The following is a 27,091-nucleotide window of genomic DNA, read 5'->3' as shown; positions in this document are numbered from 1 at the left end:
TATATATTTTCCAACTTATTTCCATTGATGAAACTTTTCATTTTCTGCCTGAAAGTTTATTAGATGAGTGTGTTCAGGGCTCCGTTTGTTTACAAAATACACACGTTACAGACCTTGAAATCCAACAGCAGGATTGATATTATCCAAAGATTTATGAACATACAAATTAACGTGCTTACACTTTATCATGATTTTCTCCGTTGTGAGATATAAAAGTGTCTTATCGTAGCGTTCGTGTGTATGTGCATTATAATGCAGCGCACGAGCGACGTTACGATATTCTTCAGAACGGCAACATGCATCCAGCAGCAGACACGCTACTGTCATAGACAACTGCCTGTAAAGTTTTTTGGCAAGTTATAATTTTCTAAACAGCGTAATTTGTAATGAAATCCGCTTCATTTGGGCGGCTCTTTCTGCACCATGTTTGTTTTTTCAGAGACAGCAGTAAGCTCCTCCTACCCCTCCAAACGGAGGGATTTGTAGCCCTTCGCCTTCCCCTCCGCCTCGTTCCAAAAAGAGGCACTTTTACCCAGAATCCTTTGCGATCTGTTTGTTACAAAACCTCAGAATTAGTGCATTATTCAACATTAAAAGATATGTTATATTTTAACTTTGTACAAATGACATAATTGACATTAATGGAGTTATTCTATCTATTAATGTTATTTATAATCAAAACCATAGGTCAGCATGACTTTATTTTTCAGGACCTGCGCCTGACCGGAGTGTCGTAATTGACAAAGAATTGGCTTTATGGCTGATCTCTGAGTGCCTCTGTGCTGGGAGCTCTGTAGTAAACAAAAGCTTCCAGCAGGGGCAGAATGTTTAAAGAAAAGTGTGGTCTCATTGTTGGGGTGTGTTTTTATTTTTAATATTATAAGCTATTAGTTGTATTATAAGCTATAGTTGTAGATGTGTCAGAAGTAATATAGGAATTTACATTTTTGGGTGGTTTATTGTTTTATCTTTATCGAAGATAACTTTTCAGTTCAATCAATCAATCAATTTTTTTTTATATAGCGCCAAATCACAACAAACAGTTGCCCCAAGGCGCTTTATATTGTAAGGCAAGGCCATACAATAATTATGTAAAACCCCAACGGTCAAAACGACCCCCTGTGAGCAAGCACTTGGCTACAGTGGGAAGGAAAAACTCCCTTTTAACAGGAAGAAACCTCCAGCAAAACCAGGCTCAGGGAGGGGCAGTCTTCTGCTGGGACTGGTTGGGGCTGAGATTTTCAGATAACAGATAACAGATAATCAGTTATCTGATTATCTGTTATCGAAGTTAATTTTTTGGTTATCTGTGGCCACCACCAACTACAGTCTAGACAATTCTGGAAGTAATTGAAGGGTTTTTGAGCTTTCACTGCTGGTGAGCGTTGCTAATGTGTTGAATTCCTCTTATTTTTATATTTTCACGTCAAACTGTTGAATGCATAGGGTTGTATTTCACATACTGTGCCTAAAAAGTGTAACAGGGTCAAAATGGTCTCTTTTTTTTTTAATTCATTATGTAAAGTATGTATGTATCCCTTTCAAATGCAACCTTTTCAAATTAATTATTCCATTTAGTTTTAGAGAAAAAGCCAATTTTTGTGACATAAATAAATGGAAAATGTATTGGAATTCAAAACCTTTTTGTCAATTTTCTTAGAATTGACCTTTTTTGCAATAAATAAATAGCGTTATTCAGTCAATTTTTATGCAAAATCTATGGAACTGGTGTCTTTCATAATATACCATATTTAAAGACATCTGGGCAAAAAAATGACTATGTTTATTGAATCACCACCACGGCCGAGTCCACCCCTGGCAAAATTATTTCAACAGACCAGACGTTCCTTGATTTATGTCCAAATTTCATGAAATACATATCACTGGAAAGGGAACATCCTAAGCTTTAAAATGACACTAAGATTGTCTTGATAGGTCTTCTCTTCTCCAAGAAATTCCACCTGATTTTCAGTAAAATTAACCAGAGCGTAACAAGTCCACCCTTTTTGATACACCAGTATATGAAATGTGATCATAAGGCCTTTATGAAGTTGTAGGTAAGGCAGTGTGATGTTGTATGACAGAAGGTACACATGAATGAATGAATGAATGAATTTGTTTGGCATACATGGAGTCAAAATGAAGAAAACTCTTAAAGAAAACAATTTAACAACATACCCATGTGCCCGATAGAGGTTGTAGGCAGAAGCCAAAGCTTATAAATGCCCACCCCTTTAACCAAAAAAATAAAAATGTGGGTCATTCCATATGAAAAGACCAAGGCTTCCAGTTTTATGGTCTCAGAATTGCTCTGTTTTTTATATTTTGTGGTATGAGGTGTAAGATGAAGATTGTACTTCGTTCCAGTTAAATATCTCCACCCATTCCTATTTTATAGGCTGTTGAAAAAGGGGGCATGGCAACGTTAACCCTTTGTTATTGGTTTGTAAGCATTTTTAAGAGGCTCTAACTCAAACTAAATAAGATATCAATTTGATTTTTTTCAGAATGTATTAACTCTGTCTTAAACTTTCAGAAAAAATTATTTTTACAAACATTAACCCTCCACTGGCCACACAGGATCAGGGTGAAAATTGAAATTTGAACGGTACTGAAGCAAAATCAGCCGAATATAGGCTCAATTTTCTCACATACCATTGAAGATGGTGCTTTTGCTTTTAGTTTTCTGGAAAGCACATGCCTGGGGCTTCCAAAGGAAGTGAACTCCAGACTGATGCTGTTATTTATTTCAGAGCAATGTTAACCCTTTTCAGCCTTGGTTGCCGGGCGGGACACTTTTGGACCCTCTTTTTCACCATGTGGGTATCTTCTGATTTTCAAAAACTTTGTATCATCTAAAAGCCCTTGATATGTGCTGCTAGAAAAATTACACACTGATATAAAACAAACACCCCTACACATAGAATTAAAGTCCTCTTTTCAGGGTATATCACACTTTTTGCATATATTCTAATGTACAGTAATATGTACACAATACACAGGTCTGCAAAACTGTTAAACCATGCCCATGCCTCCCTCGGAATGTTGTTCTTTTCAGGCACTTTCCCACATTTGATAGTCTGTGACGGTGTTGAAAATGTTGCTTCATTTTTAAATGGCAAAGGCTGTATGTATGCAGGGACTATGACATCTTCTTGGATGAGCTAAAGATGAAAGTGGATGCTGCATCAACAAGAGTAAAGATACAACTGCTTACATGTGCCCCTGTTTCCTAGAGTAGGAAACAGATTGTGAGCAGGTTTGGTGTTACAAACTATGTTGCAAGAAATGCTGTAAAAATGCGGAAACAGAATGGAATTCTTCCTGACTTAATCAATAAAACTGGCAGTCGGCAAATAGCTTTAGAAACAATTAACAAGGTCTTGGCTTTCTATGAAAATGACCAATTTACTAGAATGCTACCAGGGGCAAAGGATTTTGTAAATGTGAAAGATTTGAATGGGGAGAAGCAGCGGGTGCAGAAAAGACTTATTTTGTTAGTTACTTATTCACCAAATGAATTGTACATTCAATTTAAAAAGCAGTACCCTGATGATAAGATAGGCTTGTCCAAATTTTGTGAATTGAGACCCAAGCAATGTGTTACTGTTGGTGCAAAGGGGAACCACTCAGTATGTGTTTGTACTATACACCAAAATGTCAAATTAATGTTAGCAAGCTTGCCAGGTGATAAAATTGATTATCATGAGTTGATGTCAAAGATGGTCTGTTCAGTGCAGTCAAAAACTTGCATGCTTCACCGATGTGAGCTATGTCCCGGAAATGCGGCACTTGTCTCTTTTCTAGAGGAACGGTTGGCTGTGGCAGGGCTTGAGGAAATTAGATTCAAGCAATGGGTTACCGTTGACAGAACAACTATTGTAGAGCATGTTCTTGATTGTCAGGCCTACACTGAGAAGTTGGCTTCCATGGTTGATAAACTAACCACCCATCACTTTATTGCTAAGAATCAGGGGGCTTTTCTGGAAAACCTAAAAACTAACGTGGGGGAAGATGAATGCATCATTCTGCTTGACTTTGCTGAGAATTACTCGTTTGTAGTACAGGATGCAGCACAGGGTTACCACTGGGATAATTCCCAAGCAACCCTGCATCCCTTTACTGTGTACTACAAGATGAATGATTCCCTGCATTGTCGAAACATATGTGTAATCATCAATCACTTGCAACATGACACAATTGCAGTTCATTATTTCCTCACTCAGGTTGTGCCCCTGATCAAAACAGGTATCCCGACAACTTTAAGCAAAGCATATTACTTCAGCGATGGGGCAGCCTCCCAATATAAAAATTTCAAGAACTTTTGCAGCCTTCTCCATCACAAGGAAGACTTTGGCATGGAAGCAGAATGGCATTTTTTTGCCACTTCTCATGGAAAGAGTCATTGCGATGAAATAGGGGGCACAATCAAGCGGGAGGCAGCCAGGCATAGTATGAAAGCAATTGCTTCGGGTCATATTCTTACTCCCCATGACTTATTTGAGTGGGCTCACGCAAATATCAAGGGGGTTGAGACAATTTTTGTTGAGAGTGAGGATGTTCAGAAGCACTCAAAGCAGCAGCTGAAGAGATTTGAGGGGGTAAGAAAGTTCTGGGTACCAGGGATAACCACTGTTTCAGTGTAAGTAGGAATGGTACCATTCTCGTCAAACGTTTGTCGGGTGAGAGGAGGTCGGATTTGAGTGCGGTACCCCTATACCTGAGCCTCTAAAACTGGCAGACTGTATCCCTGGTCATTATGTGGCCTGCTTGTATGATGGCCATTGGTGGTTGGCAAATATCATTGAGCAATCTCAAGAGAATGATGATGTCAAAGTTTCATTTATGCACCCAAATGGACCAGCCTCAAATTTCCACTGGCCTCGTAGGGTGGACGAATGCTGGGTACGTTTTGACTCACATTCTCTTGATGGATGCTCCAGACACCACTGGACTTGGAAGGAACTATGTTTTATCAAGTCAAGAAGCTTCCAGAGTGCAGGCATGGTTTGACAGCCTGAAGTTGGCAACAGAGTAGAAGTCAATATTTACAGAGTAGCCTGGCAAAATTGTGGGCTTTTTTGTCCAGAACCAGAGGTACAAGGGTTGATTGTGAATAACAGAATGCATTAGGATGTTAACATAATTAGTTAGTTCAAGGTTTACATATTTTATATTTAAAAAAAATGAAAAAGAGCTGTTGTACATGTATTATTTATGCATTTTAGGTAACTATGCACCATAACTCCTATGTATTGTGTACATTTATGTACATACGACTGTACATTAAAATAAATGCAAAAAGTGGCATATACCCTGAAAAGAGGGCTTTAATTCTATGTGTAGGGGTGTTTGTTTTATATCAGTGGGTAATTTTTCTAGCAGCACATATCAAGAGCTTTTAGATGATACAAAGTTTTTGAAAATCAGAAGATACCCACATGGTGAAAAAAGGGGTCCAAAAGTGCCCCACCCGGCAACCAAGGCTGAAAAGGGTTAACATTGCTCTGAAATAAATAATAGCATCAGTCTAGATTTCACTTCCTTTGGAAGCCCCTGGCATGTGCTTTCCAGAAAACTAAAAGCAAAGCACTATCTTCAATGGTATGTGAGAAAATTGAGCCTATATTCGGCTGATTTTGCTTCAGTACCGTTCAAATTTCAATTTTCACCCTGATCCTGTGTGGCCAGTGGAGGGTTAATGTTTGTAAAAATCATTTTTTCTGAGAGTTTAAGACAGAGTTAATACATTCTGAAAAAATCAAATTGATATCTTGTTTAGTTTTTGAGTTAGAGCCTCTTAAAAATGCTTACAAACCAATAACAAAGGGTTAACGTTGCCATGCCCCCTTTTTCAACAGCCTATAAAATCTGAATGGGTGGAGATATTTAACTGGAACGAAGTGCAATCTTCATCTTACACCTCATACCACAAAATATAAAAAAAACAGAGCAATTCTGAGACCATAAAACTGGAAGATGTTCTCAATTTGGCTCATTTGATATGGAATGACCCATGTATACATGTATAAAAATATACATATACCCATGATAACAAATACAACATATAAATTAATCGCTAAACTAAAATTTCAAAATGCAAACAGCAGTGCACAATGCACAAACCCAAAAACGAAACAGAATCGATAAATCTAATTCATCTACATGAAGCAGGAAAGCTTATGGCCATTGTTTGAGTCGGACCCAAATGATCCCAAGTAGACAGATATGTGAAGGCAGCTTGTTGAGGTCAAAAGTAAACAACTTCAGTTGTAAGTAGTTGAATATGTTTTGTTGGGGGTATTGTCACCTCGTGGATTTTGGGCGTTCACAACAATTGGCTTCTTAGCGCAACTGCTCTGGAATGGAGAGGCTCAGGGTCACCAAACTTACAGGAAAGGTGTATGAGGTCAAGACTTTGGTCAGGCTTGAAAATGGGTGATCTTGAGGTCATGGTCACAGGACAACGCTTCGGATTTCTCTTTAGCTCGAATGCTGTGGAATGCACAGGCCTAGGGTTACCAGATTTACAGGAAAGGTGTATCAGGTCAAGACCTTAGTTTAGTAACATCACAGGAATTGTGTAGCACCGGTGGTTGCTAGTATTTATAATTTTTTTTTTTTCTCTCTCTACATCAGCCGGTCCTGCTTTCTTGGGGTACATGTGTGAAATGGCTATAAAAAAAACACCTTAGCCTGACACAAAAATGATGGAATATTTGAACAAGGTCTACCTCCACTAGCAGTGACTGTCCAGCTTTGTAAATGCTCTTTTATCAAAAAGTTACTGTTGGTTTCGTGACTGCAAAGTGATCCTTTAAAATAAGTGGGTTGCTGCCCTTTCTTTCATCTTTTTTTGAAATGGTGCTGACTGCCGAGTGTAACCTCTCTGTATGTCGTAAAATGAAGCGGTGTGGTTGATGGTGAGCTCTGTTTGCAAGCTGCAGTTCACTGGTCTCCAGCTTATTTTAGTTCATAGAGGAGAGGGTTCTTTGGATTCTGTCAGGGGGAAGAAAAGTCATGTATGCTCAACCTTAGCATCTTTTAATTTTCTCACTCTTTGGGTCTCTGTTTGAAGCACAAGTCGATCTGCTGGTCTAACAGGACGTCTCTCTTCTTTTTTTACAGCGATGTTATGAGCACAAACAGTACAGAAATGGACTCAAATTCTGCAAGCAAATTCTTTCCAACCCCAAGTTTGCAGAGCATGGAGGTGAGGTGCAGTCATGCAGATGTTCGAACCAAAAGAATGGGTGACTGATGAATAGAAAGGACAGATTTCTTGGGAAGTGAAGTCCCCTTAGGCCTTGTTCAGAATGCCAGTAAAAATCTGATTTACGAGGGCTGTCAAAGTATAGGTCCTTTTTATTTTTTCAAAAACTATATGGTTTTCATTCATGTTTTTACGTCAGACATGCTTGAACCCTTGTGCGCATGCGTGAAGTTTTCCACGCCTGTCGGTGACGTCATTCGCCTGTGAGCACTCCTTGTGGGAGGTCGTCCAGCCCCTCGTCGGAATTCCTTTGTCTGAGAAGTTGCTGAGATACTGGCGCTTTGTTTGATCAAAATTTTTTCTAAACCTGTGAGACACATCGAAGTGGACACGATTCGAAAAATTAAGCTGGTTTTCGGTGAAAATTTTAACGGCTGATGAGAGATTTTGAGGTGATACTGTCGCTTTAAGGACTTCCCATGGTGCGAGACGTCGTGCAGCGCTCTCAGGCGCTGTCGTCAGCCTGTTTCAAGCTGAAAACCTCCACATTTCAGGCTCTATTGATCCAGGACGTCGTGAGAGAACAGAGAAGTTTCAGAAGAAGTCGGTTTCAGCATTTTATCCGGATATTCCACTGTTAAAGGAGATTTTTTTTAATGAAAGACATGCGGACGGGTCCGCGCGTCGAGATGCAGCCGGCGCGGTGCGGTGGCACAGGAAAAACACCTCCGTGTTGATAACCATTTGTAAAATCCAGGCGGCTTTTGATGGCTTTCAGTGGAGTGAGTATATGAGAAATTGTTTAACAGCTGGACATGTTCCAACTTGTCCTTAAGGCTTCCAACAGAGGTGTTTTTCTTGTGGTGGAGCGTCGCAGCAACTTCTCAGACAAAGGAATTCCGACGAGGGGCTGGACGACCTCCCACAAGGAGTGGTCACAGGCGAATGACGTCACCGACAGGCGTGGAGAAACTCACGCATGCGCACGAGGGTTCAAGCATGTCTGACGTAAAAACATATGAATGAAATCCATATAGTTTTTGAAAAAAATAAAAAGGACCTATACTTTATTGACAGACCTCGTATGTGCATGTCAGATTTGAATCTGTTTCCATGTTGCAAGTTTGAACACTCTGCAAAGTTTCAAGCCTCATGTGCTGGTAGTTTTTAAAAATGTGACTCAAATGACATTTTTTGCAAATCTGTTTTGGTCTGAATGCTCAGATTGGATTCTGGGTATGTTTTTTGTTTGTTGTACTTTTCATGCTTTTTACATGATGAGAGGTGTGCTGAGAAATGTACACAACCTGGCAGTGCACAATCTGTGCCGCTTCACTGTCTCACTCTGTGCTCCAGTCATTTTTCTTAGTGCTCCAGTAAGTAGTGAAAGATTATTTCAAGCAGTGAGGTCCTCTTTGCAGGGATGTGCTGGAGAGGCAGCCGGATTTATTTACTTGTGTCTCCCCAAAACTTGTCACTCCACCCACATGCCTTGCTGGGTGCTGTGTCAATACTACAGCAACCGATGTGGCTCAGTGCTTGCTACAGGATGCACAGATCAGATCTGGTCACTTATTATATGTAATGTGGACACTCAGTCAGTGAAATCAGATTTGAAATAAATCCAGTTTGGGGATAGTCTGAACAAACCCTTAATGTCTACATGGACTCTTGTCTTCACCACAGAGACGCTGGCTATGAAGGGCTTAACTCTGAACTGTCTGGGAAAGAAGGAAGAGGCGTACGACCTGGTCAGACGAGGCCTACGCAATGACCTCAGGAGTCATGTCTGTATCCTTACACTTGTCAGTGAATTCAGATTTTGGGTGGACATCAATGTATTTTTCACTTTTTGGATGGTGACTGTATTATATTACATTGTTGCTCATTTTGCACTATGTGACCCCTTTAATGATCTTTTTTTTTTTTTTCATTTTTGTGAGCAAACGTTGGGGCCGTGGCTGGTAGTGACCATGACACCGATCTACTCCCCATTCGTTATTCAGACACAAATATTTCACAGACACTGAGAAGAAATCACATCATTATAGCCTTCAGTAAATGTTGGGTCACGTTTCCCAGAGCCTCCTTCCCCAAAAGACTGTGACCTTACAGTTAACTTGACACACAGAGTCCACATGTCGCTCATTCACAAAACAAAGTCTGCGAAGCCAAGAACCCACAAATCGGTAAATTATGTTTCACTTGTAGATCAGTCACGGAAGATGAGAACTATGCGGCTCTAGTTTTCGATCCCTGGCGCAATGTTTACTGCAGCAGTAAAAGTGCAGTCGTGTTTAATCCAAATGAGCTTCTGTGAGTGTTCTGAAACCAGACTGGAAACACCCGCACCCAGACATGAGAGGAAGCAACCACAAGTCATAATGGAGTGATCACATGACACAAGGAGAGGGACAGTAAATACAGCACTCATTATCATTGATGTCTTCTTGAGTGTATGAGGTTGTGCGGCGTGAAAAAAGTGTTTGTGTTCCTTAACTCGCGGTGTGTCCCAGGCTGGCACGTATATGGCTTACTGCAGCGCTCCGACAAGAAGTACGACGAAGCCATTAAGTGTTACCGTAACGCTCTGAAGTGGGACAAGGACAACTTGCAGATTCTGCGGGACCTGTCTCTACTGCAGATCCAGATGAGAGACCTGGAGGGTTACAGGGTGAGCACTGACCGGTTTGTTCCTGTTGCACGGCGCTTTAGAACATTACGATGTCCCTGTTTTGGGAAGCTCACAGCATAGGGAATAGCACTCAAAAGCATCAAATTGAGACGCACACTCGAACATCTGGAAGAAGAGAACAAAATTGGTCCTATTGCGTTTTGACTTCTCAGCTGTCTCTGTCATGTCTCCTCAGTTTATTTCAATTATCGTTATCCACAGATCCAGTTTCTCTCCATGTGAGAGAATCACTGACTCTGCTTTGTCTAATTTTGTGCTTCTGATCTTCAACATCTGGATAAATGGAAATCTGTTGACTAATTTTCCCTGAAGGAGACGCGCTACCAGCTGTTACAGCTGCGTCCAGCACAGCGGGCCTCCTGGATTGGGTACGCCATCGCCTACCATCTCCTGGAAGACTACGAAATGGCTGCAAAGATTATAGAAGAGTTCAGAAAAACACAGCAGGTGAGATACATGTGTTATAGCATAAGTGCCGCAACTCTCGTCCTGATAAGACTAGTCTGCTTCCTGTCCTTTTGCCGTCTACGTAACGCAACATGCTGCTGTGAACAGAGAAATGCACGTGCGGGTTGTTGCACATTTTCCTGTGCAGCTCAGTTTTTCTCCATTAAATGTTCTGCTCTGTTGAAAAATGTTAACAAGCTCATGTCCCGTCTCCCCTTCGTGTTAGACGTCTCCAGACAAAGTGGACTACGAGTACAGCGAGCTGCTGCTGTACCAGAACCAGGTGCTGAGGGAAGCAGGCCTGCACAAGGAAGCCCTGGAGCATCTCACCAACTACGAGAAACAGATCTGTGACAAATTGGCAGTGGAAGAGACGAGAGGCGAGTAGCTGAGCGTTAATTTTACTCTGAAATTCAACGTTATTCTTGTTTTCAGTGTGAATTTAGAACCTGGGAAATAAATAAATAAATAAAATTGTTTTATTGTGTAATCACCAGTACGGTGGCTGGGAAGTGCAAATCAGAATTGCAAAACACTTTTACAAACTGCAGAACATTTTTACCAGTCCTAAAACAAATACAAGTCTTGAAATAAACTTGCAAGCGGCAGAACACTTTTACAAGTCCCGAAACATATTTGCAAACTGTAGAATACTCCTACAAGTCCCGAAACATATTTACAAACTGTAGAACACGTTTACAAGTCCCGAAGCAAATCTACAAGCGGCAGAACACATTTACAAGTCCTAAAACATATTTACAAACTGTAGAATACTTTTTACAAGTCTTGAAGGAAATGTACAAGCGCCAGAACACTTTTACAAGTCCTGAAACATTTCATTTCCGTCAGAATCTGTGATTTGTAAATTTGTTTCGGGAGTGTTCTGCCGTTTGTAAAAGTGTTGTTGCCACTGTACACCAGACTTCCACTCAGAGATTAAACAAGATCATCAGTCTGCATGTTCCAGGTGGACGATCCCTTGGTGGGGAAGGGTTTATTAACCTTGACTTCACTGAATCAATGGATAGTCTGATTGCAGCACTTGAGAAGCTGAGTGAGGAATCGGCGTGTCTGGGTTTGCGATTGTTCTGGATCCATACTAAGATCCAGCCTTTCAATGACTTTCTTGACTCAGCCATCAGAAGTGTATCTGTAAACAGTGAAATTGTTGAACTTTTAGAGAGAGATTCTCTTAACTGAGCATTGATGTTCATGTCTCTGGGTCCTCAGTCTTTGACAGAGAGAGACACTTGGAAAGAGCTTATGGAGTCCTGAGGTCTCTCGACAGATGTTTGATGATAATTATGTCTTTGGAGGAGATTGAAGGTCCAAGTCTTTCAAGTCCTGCTTCTTCCTGTCTTGCTGTATGGTTGTGATACTTGGATACTGGGTCTCTTTAGAGGATCCTTGCGTACAGCTGGAAGGACTTTGTGTCAAACGACCGGCTACCCTGGGAGACTTTGAGGAGGAGGAACACTTGGACTGTGAGAGAACGTCTGCTGTGTTTTTACACGTGGCGCATTTCTCTGTGCGTGATCCAGCAGGTTTCACTTGGCTGCTGCAGATTGACTGTTACTTTTCAAAGGTTGGGATTGGCCCAGTTGTCTGCCTGGGTGGTTGCAATCCAGGATTCAAGGCAGTTCTGTATTGTGCTGAATGCAGGGGCACGTGGCACCAGTGTATGTTTCTAAACCTGTCTTGTTTAATCATCATGATTCTGAGCCACTGTCCTTTGTACCTTACGTACGTCACTTCATGGGACGCACATTGTTTGACTTCCTGACAAAACCCATCAATCATGTTTACGTTGAGCTCTGCAGGAACACTGACTTTAAAGTGTTGGCGGGAGCAGTAGTTGCTGTGCACGTTTCACTTGTTGCCTGAAGCTGTGAGAGTGGAACTGCGGGCAACAGCTCTGACTGGACGTCTTTGTGTCTTGTTCCTTTAGGCGAGTTGTTGTTGAAGCTAGAACGTCTGGAAGAAGCCACAGAAGTTTACCATCGACTACAGCTGAGGAACCCTGAGAACTGGTGTTACTACAGCGGCTTGGAAAAGGCTCTTAAACCCAGTACAACACCTTATTCTTCTTCTTGGTGCTCTTAGAAACAACACTATTGTCAAAAATAACTTGCTTGTTATTGCGCTAGTAGAAATTGACAGTTGTGAATTCTGTTTTGTTTTTAAGGCAGCACAGAAGAACGGCACAAGATTTATGAGGAAGCCTGGGAGAAATATCCAAAAGGATTGGTTCCTCGAAGGCTGCCCCTTAATTTCTTATCTGGTGAGGCCAATAATACATTTTACTTCTGCTACTGTTACAATAGGTAAACTGACTAATTAAATTGATTTTTTTTTTTTTTTTTTTATCATTATTTGTAAAGGAACAGTGGTAGAAATGCACTGCCAATGTCATTTTTGCAAAATAGGATGATGATTAAGTTCTGAACAAGTTTAACTTGTCAGAAGAGATAGTTTTAACCCCCTCAAACAAACAATCTGCTGACAGGTTTGAAAGGCATGTTTTCTTTAAAATGAAAAATAAACATTTCAGAAATTACACTGTTTATCAAAGCCACAAACAGAAATTATCATCAGATTTTCAGATTTCCAACAGTTCATGAACAAATGTGCATTTATTTTATTTTTTCCATTAAACAAAAATACCAAATCTGTGATTAAATCTGATTTTGTTTTGTTTTTTTTCTTCACAATCATTTTATTCTGTCTTATTTACAATTTCACTAAAAACAAACTTTCTCCAGATTCTATTAAAAACAACAACAACAAAAAAAACCTGCTGTTCTCGGGCTAAATGACTGCTGAAGTCGACAGTCGCGTGACATGGTGGGAAGGACAAAGTAAAATAATAGGAGTAAAAGTGTAGAGCACATGATGTTCCCTTTTTTCCCTACAATGTTTGTCATATTTCTGGGCACTTGGAAAAATATTGAGTATCTATATGGACTCCATCTTTTTTCAACTTTTAGAACTTGATGTTGTGTGTTTTTGATATTGTATCTGTGTTATTATGCACAAAACACATTTTTGAGTTTTCTACATGTTGTCATGATTGTGCTGTGTTCATAGAGGTGCAAGACATGCAGGTGCAGTGAAAATGAAACTTGGGAGCGAGAACTGACTCCGAACTGCTCGTGGGTTCAGGGAATTGATTGTATGTGTGTGTATTATTGACTATATATGTATGTATGTATTTGCTGCACAGATGATGATAATAATAATAATAATAATAAAAAACATATAATGGCACTTGGTGCTTGTGTGAGGCGATGAATGCAGCCTCACGAAGGCACAGCCTCTCTGCAGATCGGTGACATCTTCATACTGCCCGGGTGAATATCATGCCAGAGAGAAGACAACGACGTATAAACGCTTACGATCTCTCTGGTGTTGTTCCTTTTCTCTGCAGGTATGAAGTTCCGAGAATGTCTGGACAAGTACCTGAGGATGAACTTCAGTAAAGGCTGCCCGCCCGTCTTCACCACCCTCAAATCACTGTACAATGACAAAGAAAAGGTGACCAAATGTTCTGCAACACAGAGTCTGTGTGCAGCATCTAGTCACTGTATTATTTATTTATTTTTATGAGAAGAAAACAATTATCTGAAATGATTTTCCATAAAAATCACATTTGGCGATGTAGGAAAATTAAACTCTAGTGTTTTCTCATAGAAAGGGTTAGTTATAGAAATATAGCTGGAGTTTTTTTTTTTTGTTATTGTAAAGATGTTTAGAGTCCATGTCACAAAATAAACAAGATAAAACATAGTCCAACTGGATTTGTGGCACCATTCGCTGTAATGTCCAAAACGGTGTGTGGGATACATTTCTTAAAATAGACGTGATGCAGGCTCCAGAGCTAATTTTAGATGTTGCATGTTCAGGCCTACTTGCAGAACTCCCATGGTGCACTGGTGGGAAAACGTGTGTGTCTCCTATGTTGGAGCCACACAGGAGGCCAATAATCAGAAAATACACACATCAATAGGAGGACAGGTTCAAATAAACTGAAAATGCCCAGCTCTGAATAAAGCCAAGAACTGGTTTAGTTTGACCGCAGTCGAAATGGAGAATTGCAATGTGGATTTTGTTTACATGTCGTTGCAGTCGAGACTGTGGCGTCTTAGCAACGTGCAGCGGTATTTGTTGGGTTCATCGACGGGAGTTTTTAACACCGCTAACGAAGTTGGGCAGAGGTTATGTTTTTGCCCCTGTTTGATTGATTGTTTATTTGTCTGTTTATTTGTGAACAGCCTAGAGCCCACAGTTTTTCATATATCATTTTGAAATTTTTACCGAAGATTTATATCATGATAGGCAAGAACTGATTTAATTTTCAAGGTCAGAGGTCAATGTTGGGAAAAATCCTTATCGATTAACATGGAACAAATGTTCAAAAATCCATAACTGTCAGAAAGATGAAATTTCTCTTACCTGAGAGCGTTATGTAGCGTGGTATCCTTTATCGACTGACAATTTTTGATCTGGATCTGATCCAGAATACAGATTTTGTGGCAATTTAAATGAACATTGAAAACCCAATTTAATGTATATTTTACATTATATCTTAATCAAACATACCCCAATCAGTCACATATTTGAAAGTGAGGTGCAGACTGGCACTCGCTATCACCTGACAAAGTTTGATCTGGATCTGATCCAGATTGTGGCTTTTGTGGCCATTTAAATTTAACATTGAAAGCCCCATTAATATGTATATTTTACATTATATCTCAATCAAAAGAGCCTCAATCACTCCCATTTTTCTGTTACTGATTTGCCTACACCACCAAAATCGAATGGAGGTTCCAATTTTATGCCTGATTTTGTCTTCCAGTTATCAGTCATAAACAAGTGCCAAAAAGCAATGACAAATTGTGCACAGCAGAGATAACCAATGTTCTGTGACAGTTATATGAAAAAGAATTCAGAAACTGAAAAAGTTGAAAAACAAAAGAAACCTGACACCACAAACAAAAGATTCAAGAACTAAATATGTACTCCTGACATTTGATCACATCTAATTTACTTTATGAACAGTTACTTCTAACAGGACTTTGACTTTGAATCTTTTTTCCAAGGAAAAAGTTTGGTGGAATTGGAAACTAGTGTTGGTGGAGGTTTGCACTCTGAGTGCAGTGCTGTAGGTTTTTTTTTTTTATGTCCCAAAAAATGGTGATTGGGATGATGTATTGATTCATCCCGTCACCGTCTTGTTGGTTTTGTGACAGCAACTTGCAGAGTCGTGTATTCTTGGTGATCTACGGGCGCAACACGAATCCCGCCGGACTGCTGCCGAAACTGCCAGGATGCGGTCAAGATGACATGACTGCAGACATTCTTCCTCTTCAGCTGCAGTCGAATCCTTTATTCATACAGTGTTTTCCAGAGTAAAAGTCACAGAGCCTCTGTCAAGAAAGATGACTTTAAGCTTGCTTTCAAAACTAGTAATGTCAAAAAGATACTTTAATGCACTCATCTTGTTCTTGTCATCTTTGCACACACCAGAGGCTTTGATGTCCGTTAAGCCGAACACGTCCTCTGTGTCCGTCAAACCCGTCCTCTGTCCACTTGAACACAAAACACATTGAATCCATTGGGCAAACCTGGGTGTCTGTCTGTCATCATTATTTTTGGTAAATTCTGAAACCACAAGTTTTTTTTGGGGGGGGGGGGGGGGTTTGACATTTCAAAAATAAATGTGTCTTATACTCTGGAAAATATGGTAATCTTTTTTGGCAGGCTTTCCCTTGCAGTGCACAGGCCGTGTCCACATCATGGTCTTTAAACGTGATATCATGAGTACGTGGTGGGCAGGACACTTTAAGCCAAATGACAAAAAAGACGTCACAAACTACAGTTCATGGGGGGCAGGCTTGTAGATGTTACAGTTTAAGCTGAAGGTCAGCTGCTGGACCCGTGATTCAGCACTTGCAGAGAATGTATTGACACTCTGCGTTTATCTTCTGACTTTTTATAAGATCTGGCGTCTCTTGACTCAAAGATCAGCATTATCAAGGTGGACTGTGGTTTGAAATTGCTTCACTTTCTTAATGTGTTAACTTCCCACTGAAAATTCACTCCCAAAATGCTACTAACTGTTCTTCCTGTGTCTGTCTGCAGGTGGCAATAATAGAGGAGTTGGTGGTCAGCTATGAAATTTCCTTAAAAACTTGTAGAATGTTCAACCAGAATGGTGAGTAAGTTCAGTAGACAATTGAATAAACGCATAAGAGTAAGAACTTAGCAAGTTTGTTTGTACCGTCGCAGATGACGTGAAGGAGGAGCCGCCAACCACCTTGCTCTGGGTGCAGTACTTCCTGGCACAGCACTATGATATGATTGGTCAGCAGACTCTGGCTCTGGAATACATCAACACGGCCATCGAGAGTACGCCAACGCTTATCGAGCTCTTCCTTGTCAAGGCCAAAATTTACAAGGTAGTACAGCTGCACCTTTGTACCACTGTGTGTTACCATGGAGCGTTCCTCAGAGCTAGCCTACTGTGACGGTTGTTTTTTTTTTTTTTTTGTTACCTTTCACCCCTGCAGCATGCTGGGAACATCCGAGAGGCGGCTCAGTGGATGGACGAAGCCCAGGCTCTGGACACAGCCGACAGATTCATCAACTCCAAGTGCGCTAAGTACATGCTGAAGGCTGGCATGATCAAAGAGGCCGAGGAAATGTGCTCCAAGTTCACGCGGGTGCGGAAACTATTGTGGCCGTGTAGAGAAAAAAATTAGAACAAACTGAGGAAAACACCGCAACTTCCTAATGATTTGATGATTCCGTTGTCTCTTCTGCTTGAGCTCACTGTTTTGTATCTGGTCAGGAGGGGGCATCGGCAGTGGAGAACTTGAATGAGATGCAGTGCATGTGGTTCCAGACGGAGTGTGCACTCGCGTACAAAGCTATGAACAAGTTTGGGGAAGCCCTGAAGAAGTGCCATGAGATTGAAAGGGTGAGTCCTTCCACTCGAGAATTATACCTCGATTAGCATCACATGGATTGTTTCCGGACACTGTCCAGGGACACTTGTAGATCTGTTATTGCTCAACAATTTTATTAAAATGTGAGCCCCATCTGAAATATTGTGCTGCTTATTACCACTAATCATTTCAGCAGTCAGTGTTCACTGCTTGAGTAACTGCATATCCCAGTGCTACAGTGCTATTTATTTCTGTTAATTTAAAGAAACAATCAGACAGATTGGGGCTGCATCTGAGGTCCTGCAGATGATGGACTGGACCATCATGGTGAAGAAAGAGGCGAGACTCTCTATTCACACACCTATCCTCACCTGTGGTTAGGAACTCTGCAGTGGTGGGCACAGCTAACCAAAAAGTTAGCTTTGATAACAGTTAATCCGCTAACTGAAAAGTTAACTTTTATAAAGCTAAACCGATAAATCCCTAAAAAAAAAAAAGAAAAAATTTATCGGAAGTTACAGATAAAAGCTAAACCGATAACTTTCAGTATTGACTTCAGTACACGGCAGCTACTAACACAACGAGTCAGCACTTCTGTCTCAGACCGGCATTCTCTCAGCAAAAGAGACCTGGTGATCAGAGAGAAAGGAGAGAGGAAAAAAGATAATTTCTTTTCACACCATACAGACTTGCCAGTCATTTCACTGTAGTCTGGAGCCAATCATTGACGTCAGGAAACTAATGTATCCATGATGCAATGCGGTATGTGTCTAAATGCTAAAACCTTCAAAATTAGTGCATTAATTTAAATCTTAAACATATAGCTGATTTTTTCACTTTGTAAAACGACAGATGTGATGTTCATTTCAGTAACTTGTCCGGAATTGGTTTGCTTAAAATTATAACCATAAGTCAAAACTGTCTGCCTATGCAAGACTCCGCTGAAATAACAGGCAGGTCTGAATGGTGTGAGGAGAATTCTTTTTTTTTCTCTCCTCCCTCTTCCTTCGGTTCTCTCTGGTAGTCAGTTCTCATCTGCCTGCAGAGGATAGTGCTCTACCGTTCATGGCTGTCTGTCTGCTACAAATCATGTAGCAGACAGGCACTAAAATCTTTGATTTCAGATTTTACAAATGTTTTTAATTGTTAGGTTTATTCACTATGCTTGCAAAAATATGTTAGCAGTCTAAAAGTTATCAGAACTAAATTTATTGGAAGCTAATTGGTCCGCTGATGGTTTTCAAAGTTATCTAGAAAGCTAATCCGCTAAACATTAGCTTCGATAATTAGCGGAACTGTTCCCACCACTGGAACTTTGGGTAATGAACGAAAGAATGAGGTCACTGATGAAAGTGATGGAAATGAGGTTGCTCCATCGAGTATCTGGGCTTACACTCAGGGACAGGGTGAGAAGCTTGAATGTCTGAGAGGGACTCTGAGCAGCTGCTTCTTCACATCGAAAGCAGCCGGCTGAGATGGTTCAGGCATCTTGGGAGGATACCCTCTGGTTTTCTCCCTAGGGAAGTCTTTCAGACCCCAATGAAGACCCAGGTCATTCTTGGGTGGTTGGGGAGCACTTTGAGATTCCCCAGTTATTTCCCTGAGGATAGGGGAGTGTGGACTGAGCAGAACTCAAGTCAAACGTTATCTCTAATGCACATTTAAAATGACAGCAGTCAAAGTGCTGTACAAAAGAGGGCACCAGGTTATGCCCAATAATAACTAAATTAATTACAAATAATAAAATTACAGCAGGCAATAAAAAGAGTAAAACTTAGAACATAATAAAACACTTGTTTGATAGAAAATGAATGAGTTGTTAACGTTATGTCTGTCTGGTATGAGTAATGATACATTCCACATGCGGTAACTCCTCGAAAACCTTTAGCTCTGGTAAGTATGTCCTCATCTTTGCTGGACGAGTATGATTTGCCACCACTAATGATCTTCAGAGACCTTCAACCTCTCTAGTGAAGCTGCTGAGGACCACTGGTCCATGAATGAATGAGACTGGTTGTACTGGGTGGTTTTCAGAATAAAATTCTTTATCTCCTTACGTCTCGCGTGTTAATTGATGAACTTCACCATCCACTCTCTCCTCCCAGCATTTTGTGGAGATCACAGATGACCAGTTTGACTTCCACACCTACTGTATGAGGAAGATGACGCTTCGTTCATATGTGGACCTGCTGAAGCTGGAGGATGTTCTTCGGATGCATCCTTTCTACTGCAAGGCCGCCATCACCCGCCATCCAGATGTATCTGAGCCTCCACGACAATCCGCTGACTGACGACAACAAGGAGCTGCAGGCCGATACCGGTGAGTGACAGCAAGGGCGTGGACAGTTACAACGGTTCCAGGAGGATCGTTTCTTCGCAATTAAAGTGAACTCTGATCTTAAGTCACTTGGAATTTTCTGGCTTCCATTGCTTTCCATGTTTGTCTTTCGTGTGCTTTTTTGACGTCACTCCTCGTTTCCCTCAGCTAACCTCTCTGACAAGGAGCTGAAAAAGTTGAGGAACAAGCAGCGGAGAGCCCAGAAAAAAGCCCAGCTGGAAGAGGAGAAGAAGAATGCAGAGAAGGAGAAGCAGCTGAAGAACCAGAAGAAGAAGAAGGAGGATGACGACGAGGAGATCGGAGGGCCCAAGGAGGAGCTCATTCCCGAAAAACTGGTCAAGGTACCGTAAATGTGATGAAGTGAAAGGAACATTTTTGAAGTTTTTGTTTTTTTAAGGTCCTCGATCTTCTTTGCTTACAGGTAGAAAATCCACTGGAAGAAGCCGTCAAATTCCTGATGCCTCTCAAACAGCTGGTCAAAGATAAAATCGAGACACACCTGCTGGCGTTTGAGATCTACTTCAGAAAAGGTTGTTGTTTCACCACCGGTGGTTTCTGTATGAAAATGATTTAAACAATACTCACATCAGATTTGGAGGCGGTTCTGTTCTGTACAGCTGTCACCCACGTCCAGGAGGTCATCTGATCTTAGACCTTTTTCTAAATATATAAATTAGAGGGTTTACACAAAAATGAAATGAACCAGTTTGAACGAAACTACGGCCTGAGTATTGGTCAAAGAGGAACCGGTTACATTTCTGGTATGGCTCCTGTTATTCAGGATCAGTCGGGAACATGATAGAATATGGATGTTCAGGATCAGAAGGTCAGCAGTCGGGATCTCGGGACAAGTGTCAGGATCGTAGGTCAGCAATCAGAAACAAAGGTGAGTCATCGAGGCCAAGGTCAGGATGAAAGTATTGCCCAACATATGTGTACTTTAGATAAGGTTCCGGGGCCTGCTATGAACAGTTGGAGGACTCTGAAGGATTATGTGGACCATGGGGGTTGTTTTTAAGCAAAAGAACTCTCAACTGACTGTGTTCCACCTCATTGGTCTATGATCTGTATCTCTTGATTGTCGATTGAAGGTTAGAATGTGGTTTCTGGGCAGAGGTGTGCACTCTGGTCTCATCTTGTTCTTGTCATTCACACTGTCTTAGGACTTTTTGCCAACCCTGAACCATCTGTATTCTGCTTTGCTTCTTCAGAGAAGTACCTGTTGATGCTGCAGTCGGTGAAAAGAGCATTGACCATTGATCAGGACCATCCGTGGCTACACCAGTGTCTAGTGCGCTTCTTTAGAGGAGGTAAGTCTGGTGGTTATTTCACCATCTCTAAACTGTTGCACCGCAGACACTTCCTTTAAAGACGTGGTTTTTTTCTTTCTTTCCTCTCTTCCTAGTCTCTGAGAGCAAGGATCTCCCAGAGGTGGTCCGAACTGTACTGAAGCAGGAGATTGCCAGGCTGTTTGGAGACAGCAACGCTAAGAGTTTCAACCAGGCCTACCTCGCCAAGCACTCCAACTCCATACCGCACCGACTGGCTGGTACGCCTCGCTGTTGGCCCTGAAACACACAGCAAGCGTCACACTCGCGTCACTGCTTGATTTCCATTTAGGCATCCAGATTACACACGGGCAGCATGAGGGACACGTCCCAGAAGCGTGTGTTAAGTTGCGTGAAATGTTCCCTCCAGAGAACGGACGCAGCTATATAGACGAACTGGACTTTGTGTGATGACAAAACATGAAACATGTCCTGTGTTCTTCAGCGTATGTTTCGCCTGCTAAACAAACAAAAAAAAAATGCCTCGTGAAGAGATAAAACCCAAATTTAAAGTCACTCAGGAATATAAATCGTGTCTTTTTTTCTGTATTATCAACAGTTCTATTTAAGGTTTTTGTGCATTGTTGACGTGCACTTTTTATTTTTGATGTTTATTACTAGTTTATTTTGTTAAGTGGTTTAAGTCCTGGGAAAGACTCATATAAATAAGTATAATATAATAATTATTATTATATATCTCAAACTCTGGATTGTACAAATTAAAAATGACAAAGTTGGTGGTACATCTTCATGTACTGAACATACATGTGTATATATTAAAATGTTTCAGGCAGGTGCTGTCGAGTGCCCAAAAGAAAAAAAAAAAAAGAAAGTAAAATAGCCAGTTTGTCGTCGTCCTCTTTTCCCCACAAATGTACATAACCGCATACAGTCCTAATAAAAGAAAGCAGAAAGAAAGCCAAAAAAAAACCCCTCAAACACAAAACGTGGAAAAAGATTGAATTTTAAAAACGCGCATGGATAGATTGTGCACTGACACACCACAAACACAGCGCGACTGTTGCGTGTGACATATGTGTCCAACGTGGTGCAACCGTGCTGTGTGTAGTGTGTTATAGGCGTTACACTGAATCGTACAAACACACGTGCACGTGCTTGCTTGTGCTTACGGGCGCTCTGCTGTCCTCCTGCAGCGGCGAAGATGATGGTGTATCTGGATTCGTCGACGGAAACGAAGGCGATGGAGCTGGCTACAGCGCTGGATGAGTCGCTCGACAACAGAAACATCCAGGTACGGAATCACGGGAATACAAACCACGACTACGGGTCGTTAAAAAGTCTGTAGTGTCGACACCACCTTGAGGAAAACTGATTCCATTGATTGATTGATTTCTGATTTAATTATTTTATCTTGTGATCTCAGTCACAGATGATACGCGGCACATCCAGCCCGGACTAGAATTATTGGCACGGAATTTTAAAATGTTCAAATAAATGCAAATGAACCAATTTTGTGTAATTACAGTATTTTTTTAATGACAACTTATTGAAAAACAGCAAAACAAAAATACGAGGTCTGTAAGAAAACTATCCGACCTTTTTATTTTTCCAAAAACTATATGGATTTGAATCATGTGCGCTTGCATCAGACAAGCTTGAACCTTCGTGCGCATACGTGAGTTTTTTCACACCTGTCGGTTGCGTCATTCGCCTGTGGGCAGGCTTTGAGTGAGCACTGGTCCACCCCCCTCGTCTGATTTTTATTGTCAGTGAAATGGCTGAGAGGCTGCCGCTTTGCTCCATGAATTTTTTTCAGAAACTGTTAGAGACAGCCAGTTGGAAACCATTGGAAAGATTCAGATGGATTTCGGTGAAGATTCTGTCGGCGTCACACGGATTAAGGAGTGTTAAAACCTTTTTAAAGACGGCCCACAGCGGCGGAGGGTGCGCTGCGCACCGAGCGGCCATTGACAGGCTGAAACGACCAGATCATTTCTAAACTGAACGCTGTGTTGATCCGGGACATCGCGTGACTACCACAGAAATGGCAAGAGAGCTGGACATAGCACTTTTGCACATTCCACTGTTACAGGAGATTTTGTAATGAAAGACGTGCGGAGGATTTCGCACGTCGGCACGGAGCCGCTCATTGCGCGCAAAAAAAAAAAAAAAAAAAAAACACCTCCGTGTTGGAAACCATTCAGAAGATTCAGACGGCTTTCGATGGCTTTTCAGTCTAGTGAGTATCCGAGAAATTGTTTAACAGCTGGGCATGTTCCTACTTGTCCTGTGAGACTTCCAACACGGAGGTGTTGTTTGTCCAGCGGCTGTGAGCGGCTGCGTCCCGACGGGCAAATCAGTCCGCACGTCTTTCATTACAAAATCTCCTTTAACAGTGGAATGTGCTGATAAAGTGCTGATCCCGACCTCTTCTGAAACTTCTCTGCTAGTCACATGACGTCCCGCATCAACAGAGCCTTAAATTTGGAAGTGATCTGCTCGTTCCAGCCTGTCGATGGCCGCTCGGGGCGCGGTGCGCCCTCCGTCGCCATGGGCCGTTTTTAATCCAGTTTTAATGGTCCTTAATCCGTGTGATACTGACAGAATCTTCACCGAAATCCATCTGAATCTTTCTAATGGTTTCCAACTGGCTATCTCTAACAGTTTCTGAAAAAAAATTCATGGAGCAAAGCAGCAGTCTCTCAACCATTTCACTGACAATAAAAAATCCGATAAAAAGGTCGGATACTTTTCTCACAGACCTCGTAGTGAAATAAGACTTAAAATGAACGCGATGGTTATCGCCAGGTTTCATCACACAAGTCTAATAAAGCTGTGACTGTAGAATCTGTCCGTAGTGCGCATTTTCTCCGTTGCGTCAGCAGTCACACAGCCTCACGGTGGATTACAACAGAAGGGTTTTCCTGAAAACAGTTTCAGTGGTGGTTTGGAGACTCGCATCTGGACTTGACCTGTTTTCGTAGATTGAAGTCCTTCTCTGTTCTCCACCCTGAAGCTGTGAGTGAGGAAACAGAAGTTTCACAGTTTCTCCAATCATAGCCTCAGCAGCCTGTAACACATTGTGTTGTCAGTGTTGGTGGCTTCCCTCACTTGTTTCTCCCTTGAATTTTCTGCTGCAGACAGATTTATCGTAGTGTTTGTTTCTTAATGATTGATGTAAATAAAGTCAAAAGACATTCAGTGATTTTGGAAATGTTTGTCCCCCCCACCCAACCATCTTTCAGATTTGCACAGACGTCTTGGAGAGTCTTCGGAGCGGCTTGCTGGGTGACTGCAAGGATCGCGCCGAGTCGTATCGCGCCGAGTGTCACAAGCTATACCCTTACACGCTAGCTTTCATGCCGCCAGGCTATGAGGAGAACACAAAGATCGCCAACGGAGACGTTTCCACGGAAATGGAGGAGCTAGCCAATGAGATGTGAGCGTGACGGATCAGCGGCGGTTTAGAAATGGAATTGGGCCTTGTAAGGAGCCTTGTGGTACGCTTGGCAGCCATTTCATGGAGCCAGAGACGAGACGCAGTAGGGATGTTTTCATTCTTTGGCTCGGCTTAACTGGGTCTGACCTGGCATGACTTGGCTCGCTCCCACATGGTGACAAACAGGACTTTGTGTGCCTGTGTGTGTGGTTGTGTATATTTGTGGGGAAAAGGGGGGGAAAGAGGACGATAGACGACAACAAAATGGCCATTTTTACTTTTTTTTTCTTCTTCTTCTTTCTTTTTAATAGATGTGACAATACGGAATACGAAAATAAAAAGTGATTATTGGCAAACTGTTGAGACGAAGATGGACAGACACAAGTCAATTTTCTTGGAGATACTGAAGAACTTTAACAGCAACCACTCGAGTTTGACTTAGTGCTGCTCTGACACATGCTTTTTTTTTTTCTTCAAACCCGTTATTTTAATAAAAAAAAAAATTTCTAAGAAAATGAGACCCAGCTGTCACTGGCTAACAGGAGACTGAGCTGAGTGGATCTGGTTTCTCTCAGATCTGTAGGAAGCTGAGTGGGAACAACATATCGAGGACCCAACGTAGACTCAGAAGGACATCCGGCTGCATCGGTTTCTGCTGTATCGCTCATCTGCACACCGCTAAACAGCACGGTGCTGAGGAGGCTGCCTCGCTGGAGCCAGACCTCAGCGGTGCTTCGCTCACGGTTCCCGGTTTACGTGGGGGAATGTGATCTTGTCTCGTCCTGGAGCATCTTGTAGCACACAACTTAAAAACGAAAAACTGTCATGTCTGTTTGCGCTCCAGTCCAAATACACTGCTGTTTTTTTTTGTTTTTTTTACCTCGTCAACGTTTGATAGCCATTTAGCAATACCACAGGCGCTTCTCCTGTACACGACGGAGCCGTGAAACGATTTTTAGACGGACACATGCACGGCGCCTCCTGGCCGTCACTTGTTGTCGTTGCTGTTGTGACTGTTGGAATTGGGGTTAGTCTGCACACGTGTGGGTGTGTTGAGTCTGCCAGTCGTCATGGAAACGAGCTTCCGCCACATCCCATTTCGCACGACTCGTCGCAAAAAAAAACAAAAAAAAAAAACAGGTTCCTCCACAGGTCAGAGTTCAGGATTAGAGCCCACTGCCTGAGGTGACAGAAGTGAAAACATCACAAGTCAAGCACCCACAATCCTTTAGGTTTGTTTTCTCGCTTTTTTCCTTTTTAAACCCCCATTAATCTCTTTTCTCTCCTTTTTCCTCCAATTTGGGTTCTAATGTGAAAGATGAAATCTGAGATGATGTATGATATCTGGATTTTTGTATTAAAATTAAAAGGAAAAACTTGCCATTTTTGACATTTGTATATTTGTGTTAAAGGCTCCCCAAAAATGTATGATTATCGTTGATTCCAAATCATACAACTTGCAAAGGTGAAGTTGGGACATCCATGAAACCTTTTGGACACTTCTGGGTTTAGTTGTGCTGATACTTCAAATTGTCGGGGGTGGTGGGGGGGTGGTGTTTATTAATGTATCGTAGTCGTAAAGTCCGCTGCAGCATCATGTCGTCCACATGATGGTAGTGTCACCTCTCAGGGGCCGCATCCTTGGAAGGCTGCCTCCTATGAAGCTCTCGCCTTTTGAGACCGCAGGGACCAAACCGACCTTTCTGCAAGACGCTCCAGCCACTGTGGCGTTTTGTTGCTGCATCATTAGCTTTCACCGCCCCTACTCCCCTTCACCTGTCAACCATGACAGCTGTGTGTAACAAGCGAGAGCGCAGTGGGTGTAACCACAGTTTAATTATCACTTACTACAAATATTACTTGATAAGTGTACATATGAGTCCAAAATTGGCACACACACACAAAAAAAAAAATGCCAGCACTGACTCTCTGGATTGTTTTGGGTCTTGAAGGATACTTCTGTTGTATCTTGTTTTGGGGGAAAGAAGGCATCATACATTGACCATGGCCCACAAATGCAGCCTTCAAAGGGTGTGGCCCTTGTATGTACCCTTGTGATAGGCCAAGGTGCTGATTGCTAAAATAAACAGTCCACCTGTCTCATACGGTCCTTTAACCTGTAAACGGACAGCTGGCTGCCGAGTTTTAATTCATGAACTGGCCTAAACAGATCCAGAATAGTTTCAGAATTAGTGAAAAAGTGATTTACAGTCAGCTCAAATCTGGAACACTTGAGCCAAAAACAGAATTTGTTTCTTCTTCCAAAATGTAGAAAACCTTACTGGTGAGGCTGAATAATTAGAATAAAAAAAAAAAACCCTCTGAAGTGCATGTCCAGCTGACACCTGCAAAACAACAACAAAAAACCTTGAAATATAAAATGTTACTGCGATAAACAAACACTCCCTCTTCTGTAGCCGTCCTCCAGGACCTCGTCTGGTAACCTGCTCTACAATCCTGTAAATACTGTACAGTGATTAATTCTTAATCTGTGTGGGGGTGTGAAAAGCAGAAAAAGCAGTTTGCCAGTTGACCCTTAAATTTTTAACACCTGTGAGAAGAGAATCTTTTCTGCACTTTGCCCTCAGAAGTTTACTTTCTGCAGTCTTTCAGGTGGTGCATTCACAGGCTGTGGGAAAACTCAGACAACACAGTTTGAAAATCTGATTGGCTGTTGCATCATTGTTGTTGTTGTTGGAAGACTGAGTAAAGTAGAAACAGCT

The 27,091-nt window shown here is 41.7% G+C and overlaps 1 protein-coding gene across 1 annotated transcript in view; it reads left to right on the top strand.

The window, feature by feature from the left end:
- Positions 1 to 25,744, top strand: part of LOC117525559 (N-alpha-acetyltransferase 15, NatA auxiliary subunit-like) — a 51,333-nt gene extending 25,589 nt beyond the window's left edge. Inside the window, 20 exon segments of the mRNA XM_034187436.1 lie at positions 7,129 to 7,213; positions 8,900 to 9,004; positions 9,730 to 9,887; positions 10,221 to 10,355; positions 10,582 to 10,735; positions 12,304 to 12,423; positions 12,541 to 12,636; positions 13,783 to 13,889; positions 16,497 to 16,569; positions 16,644 to 16,813; positions 16,925 to 17,077; positions 17,206 to 17,334; positions 19,408 to 19,548; positions 19,550 to 19,622; positions 19,788 to 19,981; positions 20,062 to 20,170; positions 20,852 to 20,950; positions 21,046 to 21,189; positions 22,123 to 22,220; positions 24,175 to 25,744. Coding sequence (XP_034043327.1) covers positions 7,129 to 7,213; positions 8,900 to 9,004; positions 9,730 to 9,887; positions 10,221 to 10,355; positions 10,582 to 10,735; positions 12,304 to 12,423; positions 12,541 to 12,636; positions 13,783 to 13,889; positions 16,497 to 16,569; positions 16,644 to 16,813; positions 16,925 to 17,077; positions 17,206 to 17,334; positions 19,408 to 19,548; positions 19,550 to 19,622; positions 19,788 to 19,981; positions 20,062 to 20,170; positions 20,852 to 20,950; positions 21,046 to 21,189; positions 22,123 to 22,220; positions 24,175 to 24,372 — 2,541 coding nt within the window. The 3' untranslated portion in view covers positions 24,373 to 25,744.
- Positions 25,745 to 27,091: the final 1,347 nt, after the last annotated feature.

The sequence above is a fragment of the Thalassophryne amazonica genome, chromosome 15, assembly GCF_902500255.1.
Source record: "Thalassophryne amazonica chromosome 15, fThaAma1.1, whole genome shotgun sequence".
NCBI classification, from domain to species: Eukaryota; Metazoa; Chordata; class Actinopteri; order Batrachoidiformes; family Batrachoididae; genus Thalassophryne; species Thalassophryne amazonica.
This window is presented reverse-complemented; position numbering and strand designations above follow the sequence as displayed.